This window comes from Austrofundulus limnaeus, unplaced genomic scaffold, assembly GCF_001266775.1.
Source record: "Austrofundulus limnaeus strain Quisiro unplaced genomic scaffold, Austrofundulus_limnaeus-1.0 Scaffold719, whole genome shotgun sequence".
NCBI lineage: Eukaryota > Metazoa > Chordata > Actinopteri > Cyprinodontiformes > Rivulidae > Austrofundulus > Austrofundulus limnaeus.
The window spans coordinates 72,711-84,423 of record NW_013953121.1 but is presented as its reverse complement, the minus strand read 5'-3'; the positions used below and the strand labels follow the sequence as shown (position 1 = coordinate 84,423).

Below are 11,713 nucleotides of genomic sequence, written 5' to 3'. Positions count from 1 at the left end.
TAAGATAAGATAAGATAAGATAAGATAAGATAAGATAAGATAAGATAAGATAAGATAAGATAAGATAAGATAAGATAAGATAAGATAAGATAAGATGATAAGATAAGATAAACCTTTATTGTCATTGTACAAGCACAATGAAATTACAGTAAATAGCAAAACCTTCTATCATCGGCTATTTAGAAACACAACATCTGAATGCTCCAAAGTTAACTGTGTGTACGTTTTGCAAATGTTAGTGTGACAATACACTTTGGAAATGTCAAAACAAATGTCCATTTCACAAGGCTTGAACGTGGAACAGAGCGCAACCAAGACATTATTTCTAGATGCAGAAAATAATTCATTAAATGGAAAATGAGTAAGAAGATTTTTTAAATACGTAGTGGGGTGCACAAATGTGTTAGCCACATGCAAAGAAATAGTGATTGTATGGGTATGTGGGTTGTGCACATGAAAAGATTGCCGAATCTCAATTCTCTGCCTAACATTTGATTTTGCTGTGGTAGACCCTTGTTTTTAAGCTACTGGTACCCCGGAGCAGCCAATCAGGTGCCAATCATATGATTTATTGCCAAGAAGCATTGTTACAACAAAAGTTTATCTACCAAACACAAACTTCCTTTATTTCATTTAAACATTTAATATTACATTTACATAAACTAAGTTTAACATCAACATAATCAAGATAAAATCAATGAGCCAAAGTCTCAAAAACTCAGGAAGTCACCAAAATATTAACATAATAAATTTCAATTTTTTTAAGTGTCAGAAATTCAAATTACATGTAAGACGTGCTAACACAGAAAATGAAGCTTACTGATACCAGTGTAAAAGTCCAGTTAATTATCTTTTTACTGTTAGTTTCAAAACGTAGAGCTGCTTTCTGATGGATTTCTGAAGTTAGTGTTAAAATTACATAAAACAAGGAGGCAAGTGACTCACAATGAGAACACTTGCTGGACGTATTTACCATGAACAGATCATGAGTACACAGAAAAAGAATTAAGAAGAAAATCCAATAACAGAGCTGTACCACCCTCTGCAGGGGAACACAGGCACTGAAACAACATAAAACAATTCATTTAGACTCTCAACTTCCTTTATTTTTGCACTTCACACATGCAAACATGTTTAACCATTAAATAAACAGATTTTAAATTTTAGAAATGGATGATTTTTAAATACAATGTTTAACTCTGATCACTGGCACTACAACTTTCAGTAGAACATTTTTATTTAAACTTTGCAACAGAACAAGATGTGGGACTAATTCACTTACAATTAAAAGACTAATTTAACCATCAACAGAAAAATACCTGATGAACAACTGAAGAGGCTGAAGAGAAGAATGTTCCCTTACAAATAATTGGCAAAAAGAAATTTATAATAGTTGCAATATCTACTCCATAAACGATGTCTGACAGAATCGGAGCAGGAAAATTCTGGAAGTGGTCATTCAACTAGATCTGTTACAAAAGGACAACTGATATTACCAACTTTTAAAAACTGTTACTGCTAGAGGTCTTTCTTCTATGTTTATACTAAAGCATGGAATGACATTCCTCAAAACATAAAGTCCATTTCAAAACTACAGCCCTTTCAGAAGAATCTTGTCTGCCATCTGCTGGACACTTTTTGTTGAGCTCATATATAGACGTCCTATTTTGCAAATGCTGCCTTCCTGAAATTTGGTATGCTTGTTTGTCTTTGTGTCTATGGTGTATAATGATGTGATTGTGATGCTGTATTTCTGAATGTTTTATGTGCTGCAGAACAGGAACCTGCTGTAAAACAGCAATTATGCTGAGTCAGGCTTGATTTTTAGTAATCTTTTCCTGTTAAATCAATAAATCAAATCAAAATCAAATCAAAAATGCAGGCGAGGTTCAAAAAGTAACAAAAAGCTTTAATTTAACAGAAAAGGGCTGACAAGGCAGCTCAAAAACTCTCCAGTACTTACAGGGACGAGGAAGACTGAACACAGAACACTCAACGATGATCTGACAAAGACTGAAGACAGGACACAGAATGGTGAACTAAAGAGGGACAATGGGAAACACCTGGGGAGACACAAGAGGAAACAGGTGAGCATGGGCGGGGCTGGAGGCAAGACAGCAGGGAAGAGATACACAGGGGAACAGAGAAACACCAGAAAATGAAAGCAAAAACACAGATCATGACAATGTCAGCATTTTCCTTGTCTAAAAATGTTCATTTAAAAGAAAAAGTTTAAAATCTTTCCTTTAAATGATGGTGGTGACAGATGAAAACTGGCTTGTAAATGATTGGTGGCCAAAATAATTGTCTCCTTTAAAACACATTTCGTTAAATAACACAGCAGGTCCGTCACAACTTCCATTAATGAAAACATTTTCATATACAAAACTACTACAAAACTACTACTAACAACTACTGCCAGTGTGTATTTCACTGCATCTTACCAGTTTGATATTATTTACATCATCTTTACGGTCATATACAAATGTTTCCAGACACAGCCACGTGAACGATGTTTATAAAACAAAACACATTTTCATAAAAATAGCAAAGTTTAAATGAGAATTTTGTACATACCTAAAAGTGCTTATGTAACTGGTTTCTGTCGTCTGTTATTTTAGATCAGCTAAAGCTTTAAAAGTCTTCTCACTTTGGTCACATTTGTATGGCCTCTTATCACTGTGGACTCTCTGGTGGAGTTTCAGGTTGAAGGCCATGGTGAAGGCTTTCCCACAAAGGTCACATTTGTGTGGTTTATCCCCAGAATGAACAAGTTGATGGATCACAAAGGATCTCTTGTATATAAAAGCTTTTCCACATTCAACACAGCAGTATGGTTTGACTCCACTCCACTGTGCTTTCAGCTGTTCTTTGGAGATGCAAGACTTATTGCAATGATCACAGGGAAAATCTTCATTGCTTGTGTGGAAAAGGTTGTGTATTTTAAAACCTATTTCATTGTAAACAATTTCCCACACTGAACACAACAAAATTGTTAAACTTTTGGGTGTTTTGTGAAACTTGCCTTGACATGCAGGACACTGCGGAGTAAATGTACCCTTCAAAGGATGCATTGATGTATTTTACTTCAGCCTTCGTCCTAAAATCCTTTCATATATCACAACTATAGGGTTTAACCTAAGTGTGATGCAATCTCAGAATAAGGGTTTCCACAGTCATCACAGGAGTGTGGTTTCTTTCCTCTGTGAAAATGGGTATGAGTAGTTAATGTTTTCCTGTGTATAAAAGACTTACCACACTGGTCACAGGTTTAAACCCATAATGATTCAGCCAACTCTCATTCAGTGCACTACTTTTTCTGCTTACTGGCAGTTTGCAAAAAACCCACGGTATAAATTATTGTCAATGACTGGTGTGGAGTGTGGTTCGGTTACAGAATGCATGTGCAAAAAATTCTATTAATCAGTTTTTTTTTTAATCTGATTATACTTTGCATGTATGAAGTTCAAACATAAAGGTTGTTGAGAGATTTGGTGAGAAATGATTTGTCTTCTGTTTTTGCAGTGCCTGTGTCCTCCTGCAGAGGGCGATACAGTAGTGTGTCAATTTTCTCTCGACATTGCCCTGGTAAAAAATTATTTGTCTATTTATATGTAAATATTTTTTCTTTAAATTTATTCATTTCACTAAAAAACAAAATAACTATACAATAGAAAACAAAACAATGCACAAATCAAAAACCAAAATAAAATGAAAGGTAGCAGAAGAAGAATAAATCTTATAGTCTGCACCTTTTATCCCCAGAATATATTCAAACATTTCAAACATTTTTTTATAATACAGTAACATTTACTGTATGTGTACTCATGATTTGTTCATGGTAAGCATCCAAAGTGGTCCAGCAAGTTTAATGTGACCGGCTCCTTGTCTTTAGGTCATTTTAACACTAACCATGTTCTTCTTTCAGCTGTTCCTTTTTAAGAGTCTCCAAAACTAGTCCTGGACAGTCTTTCAGATCAAATCAGAACTTCAGATGATCACAACCCTCTTCATTTACCTGGGCCCAGAGCCTCCATCATGAGAGTTAAACTGGTGCTCCTTAGTGAACGGGTCAACTTCAGCTTTCATAAATACAATTAAAATCATTTCAGATGTTTAATAAAACAATTTACAGCAGGGTTGTCAATGATGACATCATATTTCAGGTAAATGTTAGAATGCTGCTCACTGATTTTATCCTGAACAGGTTGAGAGAAAATTAGGAGAATTGTGGTTGATTTGAAGGAAGATGAAGACAACGTTCAGGTTTTACCTCAGATTTCATAAAAGCAGGTGTCACAGCAGCCTGGTCAGGTCTTCTGTACTGAAAAGAAGGTGAGGCATATGTTTTGCCCAAAACAAATGTCATTTTTGCACGCTATAAGTTCCACGAAAAGGTACAAAGCATCAGAGAACCATTTGAGCAGTTTGTTGATGTAACAGTTTGTGATTCCTGCAAGTGTGTTTGAGGCATTAAACCTTAAATGTGTGTCACAGCCTTCAGAACACCCACTTTATGTATGTGGAGGACAACGTCTGGTGGTGAGAGGCATATGCAACATGAAATGCCAATATAAAAACATTCAACTAAGGCTGGAAATGAATATGACACCAGTGCTCCACCAGTATTAGGATTAAAAACCTGTCTTGACTTTGGATTGATAAAGGTGATCCTGTCTGTGAATGATAACCCTGAGAGACAAGTTATGGATGAGTTTGCAGATGTTTTAACAGGAATTGGTTTGTTTCCTGGCGAATGCACAATCCACATTGACCCAAAAGGCTCCCACGTGCTCGGACGTTATTCGTTCTGCGGAGGTCCGCGCAGACTCGAAGCAGACTCTTCGCAGACCCAAGGCGGACGTCCGCTGGACTGGTCCGTGCAAAGATTAGTTTTTTACGTCCGCGTCCGTGGTGCGCACAATGGCGTGTACTGCTTTGAATGCGACACCAAGAAGATAAAGTTGAGAAATGGTGTCATTTGTGGACAAAATGGAGTCAAACTTTAAAGAGCATCTCACGGAGGAGATTAGAAAACTTTATGATGCATCAATGAAGGAATATAAAGACTTTCATCAAGCAACAAATTTGTGGGAGGAAATTGCTCAGATCCTGGGTAAGGTAATTTTTTATTTTTCTAAAGCTAAAATGCAAACCATCTCTTCCTCCTCATCCTTGAAATCAGGACTGAAATTGCAAGAAATGAAATCATTTGTCAGGCGGTCAGTACGCTCGAGTATGAAGTCTCAAACATCTGCGGACAATATGCAAGGACTCTGCACGGCTCATGGACTGCACACAGTATGCCCGAGTATGTGGGAGCCTTAAGGCTGTTCCTGTGGTGCATCCACCCAGACGAGTTCCCCTGGCCCTGAGGGATCGCCTCAAGAATGAAGCTCCTGAAAAACAGTAGATCATTGTCAAGGTAACAGAGCCGACAGACTGGGTCAATTCAATGGTTGCAGCAGAAAAAACATGCACTGAATGGGACGGGACAGATGCAGAAGGTGGTTCTTAAAGAGACAGAGGCCAATTTCAAGGCATTTAGAAGAGGAAGTGATGAGAAGATAAGTTTATTTTCTATTTAAACACAAAAACAGCATTTTAATAACAACTAAAGGTGACAAAGATACTTTGTTATGGTATAGTATTGAAATGTATGCCTGAGAAATACATAATATTGCCTCTTTAAGCTTAATGCTGAAAAGAGCATTATCTGTGCCTCTGAAGTCAGCTACTTTGGTCATCGCATAACAAAGGATGGAATCCTTAAATGGCATTGTAGTTGTACTATCAGCAAAAATGTGCACATCAGAGCCACAGCACGCAGAACTTTCCATGTTTTTTTCTGTGTCTGTGCGCTCAGTCCCGCCCCCGTCTTTTCTGTCCAGTGTGATCAATGATCGTCAACCTCGTGACTTTGTTTACAAGTTCTAGTCTGTTTGCAAAAAAGCACAATGTGAATGCAAACCGCACCAAATGACAAAAATAAAGTCTACTTTTGGTCCGGACCAAACAAGCGGACCAAAGGACTTTCCTGGTGTGAATAAACCCTTATAATTTACTCAACTAAGTTTAGTTGAATCAATTTGGTTAAGTAAATTCAGCAACTTCTTTCATGATGAGTTCAGTCATATTTCATTTGTAGCGTGCAACAAGGTGTAAAATTTTGAAGTAAAGAAGTAAAAGTATTGTCGTGTGGGCTCAGACCTGCTGCCTCTGCTGATGTGGCAGCTTGGCTCAGTTGAGATGGGGGCTGTTGTCTAGGTGAAAGGTTGGGTTTTTGATCCCCAGCAGCAGCAAGCCAAAGTGTCTCCAGGCAAGACACTGTACCTTTGACATTTTTATCAGCGTATGAGTGAGACTAATAAAGGGCCGTATGTAGGTTATAAAACAGAGAGCATTGAATGAGTGTGTGTGGGAAGGAGGAAATAGATAAAGCTCTTTGTAGAACCTGAAGAGGTTATGAAGGATGCATATCCAAGCAGAGGCTGTTTACATGCCTGCTAAAAAAACCTCACACAAACTGTGATGTTATTCCAGTGCTAACTTTATTTTGCAATAATGTTAAGGTGAAGTATTTTCTTTAAAATAACTTGCAACATAGTTTATTCATTTCATTAAAAAAACAAACAAAAACAAACAAAACAAAACACATTACACATAACAAAACAATGCAAATCAAATAAAATAAAATGAAAGGCAGCAGAAGAAGAAAAAAATCTTATAATATCTGCTCCTATTTACAAAAAAATATTATATCAATTTCAAACAATAATAAACCAAATAAAACAAAAAAAATTCAACTCCTCAAACAGTGACTCGTACAAATTAAAAAATTTCATATTTGTTTAACAATTTTGCTTTGATTAATTTTGAAGGAATTAATTGACCCAGTGCTTGTATAATCATTTTCCAGATTGTTCCATAGTCTTATACCTTTCACTGAAGTGCATCTGTCCTTCAGATTTGTTCGGATTTTTTGTTTAACACACATTTGTAGTCCCTTCAAATTATAACAGCTTTCCCTTTTAACAAAATTAGATTGGATGTTTGAAGGTAACACATTTTTATTAGCTTTATACAAAACCTGCAGAACATGATATTCAACCAACTCATAAAATTGTAATAATTTTAATTGATGAAACAATATATTAGATGGGTGATAGTAATGCTTTCTTGTGATAATTCTTATGGCTCATTTTGGTCAAATCAAAATAGGGTTACTAATTGTTTTACATGCATTTCCTCAGATTTCTATACAATAAATCATATGTGGAACAATTATTGCATTATATAATATGAATAGTGCTTTATCAGTAATTAATATATAGAAGAAACAACTTTGGTCCCAGTACAGAACCTTGTGGAACCCCACATACAATATTACAAAGTTCAGACCTTACATCATTAATTTGTACAAACGGTTTCCTATTAGTTAAATAACTTGATACCCACTGTAGTACTGGACCTCTTATGCCATATTTGTTTAATTTCCCAAGAAGAATACTGTGGTTAGTGGTATCAAATGCTTTTTTTAGATCAACAAAAACACTGACACAGTATTGTTTTTTTATCAACAGCTGTTGTTATGTGTTCAGTTAGGTCCATGAGAGCCATTGATGTTGAGTTATTAGCTCTAAAACCATATTGATTTTTACTTAAAATATTTTGTTTATCAATGAACTGATCTAATTTGGTGACAAATAACCTTTCCAAAATTTTTGAAAATTGTGGTAACAATGATATTGGTCTATAGTTTGTAAAGATGTTTCTCACCACTCTTGTAGAGAGGGATTACTTTGGCTGTGTTGTTGGGAAATTTTCCAGTTGAAAATGATGGATTACAGATGTAAATGGTTCAATAACATAACGTTATTTCCTTTATAAATGTCGTATCCATATCCAACCAGTCTTTTGAGCTTTTGTTTGCAAGATTTGTTACAATATTCATGATTTCCATCCATCCATCCATCCATCCATCCATCCATCCATGATGGATGGATGGATGGATGGATGGATGGATGGATGGATGGATGGATGGATGGATGGATGGAAAATCACTGTTGGTACAACTCATTACTGTATGACTTACATTATTATCAACTTTTGGTATTTTAACTGTAAGACTTTGGCCATTATTATTAGACTTGGGCCATTAATTATTTTGTGAATTACATTCACAAAATAATTACTAAATCTATTTACAGTTTCATTCTGATCATGAATTTTACTGTCATCCTCAACAAAGTATTGTGAAATGCTTGATTTTGTTTTAGTTTCCAAAACACTATTCATTACTCTCCATGTTGCCTTCATATCACTATTAGTTTAATCTAATAAATCACTGTAATATTCTTACTTAAGCAAAGTAAAAGTGAAACTAACTGCCTAATAAGGCGCTAACAACATTTTAGTTGTTAGTCTCCAGCTTCTGTGTGAATCACTTCTTTGTTTTGGTGCAGAAAAGAGCAGGTTCTGGATTAGGACTGGTGTTTCTGTGTTTGAGCTCAGGGTGATAGAAACAGAAAGAGTTGGTACTGAAGGAGCTTTGACTTGGGTTTTAACTCTAGAACCTCTTTGATTGAAAAACACCCTGTAAAATGGTCCTGGAAGCAGATTCTTTTATGAACGCACTCTTTGTCAGGTTGGTCCTTAAAACCCTTTAAAAATGTTCAATTACATGGCTTTTGTCACAGCCTGAGACTTGTTTTTATTTGTTTTATTCCTTTTTTATTGTTTTTTTATCATCATCGTCATCACCGTTTATTTATAAAGTACAATAAAAAACCAAAGTGCTGTACAGGAACATAAAATACAAACAATGAAAAAAATACAATAACAAAATAAACAATAAAATGAAAAAAACAGAGGCTGGCCTAATGATCGTGCTCTTCATGTTGAGAATGCGTTTTGTCTGTTTTGTTTTCATGTCGCCCTCGTGTGTTTTCTCTGTGTATTTATTACTCATCCTTCCTCAGTCTGTTTTCTAGGTCATTGTAATTATGCTCACCTGTCCCTTGTTTGTAATCAGTCTCCTCTCCAGCTGTCKCTCATTTCTCATTTCCTCTGTTAGTATATATTCCGGTTCAGTTCTTCATCTCATCGCTGGTTCATTGTTTGGTTTCTCCTGCTGTTTCGGTCTCCTCGTTGTCTCTCTGTACTTGTACTGCCTCGTCAGCTTTTTGTTTTTGTTTCGAATAAATAGTTTTATTTTTACAATATCCTCGAGTTTGCCTGCTTTTGGGTTCTCCCTGTGTCTCACCCTGACACTTCAGACTCAAATGCCTGTTTAAAAATTTGAGTTTTTAATTGTTTTTATTCTATGTTTTGTTTGTTTTGTTTTTTTTTATTTTACATGTACAGCACTTTGATGCAGTTTTAAAGGGATCCCCTATTAGTTGTAACATTAGACTTTATATGATAAACATATATTTTAACTGTAAAATAAAGACTGTAAAAACACTGTAGGCTGTTCAGTTTTTAGAATTTTTAAACTAAAAGTTTAAAAATATATTACACGGATGGGGCCATTTTATTTACATGCAAAGCATTCTGGGTAAATGATGACATAGGTCCTCGGTGCGAGGCTGCTAGCGAGCTATATCCACCCTGAAGGTTAATCTTGGACAATATCTGATGATCGACTCTTTTAAATGAAACCAGAGAGCGTTGACAGAGAGGAGAAGGTAGAAATGACTCAGTCTGTAACTGAAAATATAGATGGAGGACAACAGAGCTGCTTCATGGAAGAAGAACCTCAGCTTAGCCTGTTAGCTTTAGTGTTAGCCCCGACGCTATCTCCATATATATGTATTAGCTCAGCGCTACACATTCTCCTCTCATCACTGAGGTCCTCCATCCACATGACAGAGAGGGGAACACAAAAACGACTCAGTCTGCAATTGAAAATATGGATGGAGGACCTCAGTTTAGCTTGTTTGTCGCGCTAGCACCGAGCTAATACATATAAGGCAATATAGCGTGAGGGCTAGCGCAAAGGCTAACAGGCTAAGCTGAGGTTCTTCTTCCATGAAGCAGCTCTGTTGTCCTCCATCTATATTTTCAGTTCCAGGCTGAGTCATTTCTACCTTCTCCTCTCTGTCAACGCTCTCTGGTTTCATTTAAAAGAGACGATCATCAGATATTGTCTAAGATTAACCTTCAGGGTGGATATAGCTCGCTAGCAGCCTCGCACCGATGACCTAGTTGATGACATCGTTTACCCAGAATGCTTTGCGTGTAAATGAAATGGCTTCGTCCGTGTTAAAATATATTTTCAAAAAATTACAAAACTAAACAGCCTACAGTATTTTTACAGTCTTTGTTTTACAGTTAAAATAAATGTTTATCAAATAACGTCTAATGTTACAACTAATCGTAGATCCCTTTAAAGTGCTTTATAAATAATGTAGTAGTAGTGAATGATGCACTAATCCTCTCCTGGCAGGCTTTGTTTGTTTGTTTGTTTGTTTGTTTTCTGTTTTGATTTCCAAACTTTGATCCCTACTTCTACACAACTTTTTCTCTGAGCTGTGTGGAGGATTCCTTGGTCTTCATAGAGTCTGTTCCTGGGTGGTAGTCCTCACAGGTGTTGATTCTGCAGGAAACAGGTGTGCAACCTAAAATGATATGTATGACCCCGAGGCTGCTTGTTAGACAAAAATTTCTCAAGGGTAATTGCAGTTCCTGAAATACCAACTTTTTCTGTTCGAAGAAAACTGCACTCCTTTCATCTGCAGCTAAGTCCCGCCTCCTGTGACGAAATGCCCCACAAGTGTCATCTTTAAGTAACAGGTTAGACCGCCAAGCTCATTACTTTCCTTCCAGCAGCACACCTGCAGCTTAAACCTGTAGTTAGAGGCAGACGTGGAAAGCTCAGAGTAAACCTTCACACATGGATATTGAAAGCATGGTGCAGAACAGTGCTCTTTTAAAGGCCAGAGAAGGTAAGAGTTTTCTGCATAAATGCTGTGTAACTGGTTGTTATACAATTAAAATACACCATATTTGTATCTGTGTACAGGTCAGGAGTAAGCATTTTTATATATATAAATATATATTTTTTGTTGGCACCTTTGTTACACAATTCCTCTCAGAGATTAAAAGTTGTCACCAGTTCAAGTCAGGCTTTGAACTGATCAGAAGCATCCTTTGGGAACATGTTAATAAAAACCTCTGCCGCTGGTACAAAGTTTTCTCTCTAAGCTCAGCGCTTGCTGACGTAAGCTCAGTGTGGTTTGGTTTTGCCGGGATGTGATTATGCACTGTGGAAACTAAAATAGCTCCTGTGAGTGACAAGAGTATGAAAGTAAATTTCAAAGTAATGTGGTCACACCGGCTTGGCTCACCTCTTCCTTCAGCTATTATTAGTTCCTTCACTGTAGTGGAGCTTATCTGTTGACAGAAACCTGAAAGGTTGGGTGTGCATGTGATCTGTGCACGCTCATGGCACACCGCCAACACAGACACAATATTTGATCACCTTGGTTGTTTCCTTGTTTGTACACTTTCATTTTCTCTTCATCTCCTGCCTGCAGGTGGTAAGAGCAAAGGCCGCAGCTGGAAATGGAAGGACATGCTTCGCCTTCCACACATCAGCCTGTGCACGGAGCTGAGGGCGACCATAGGTGTGTGTGTGTGTGTGTGTGTGTGTGTGTGTGTGTGTGTGTGTGTGTGTGTGTGTGTGTGTGTGTGTGTGTGTGTGTGTGTG

General features: G+C 36.9%; 1 protein-coding gene across 1 annotated transcript; it reads left to right on the top strand.

Annotated features, from left to right (window-relative positions):
* Positions 1-10,837: 10,837 nt before the first annotated feature.
* Positions 10,838-11,630, top strand: LOC106532122 (G protein-coupled receptor kinase 5; the record flags this gene model as incomplete). Its single annotated transcript, XM_014028129.1, is given in 2 exon segments — positions 10,838-10,949; positions 11,541-11,630. Coding segments are annotated over 2 exon segments (142 nt in total), but the record flags the coding sequence as incomplete, so codon positions are not given.
* Positions 11,631-11,713: the final 83 nt, after the last annotated feature.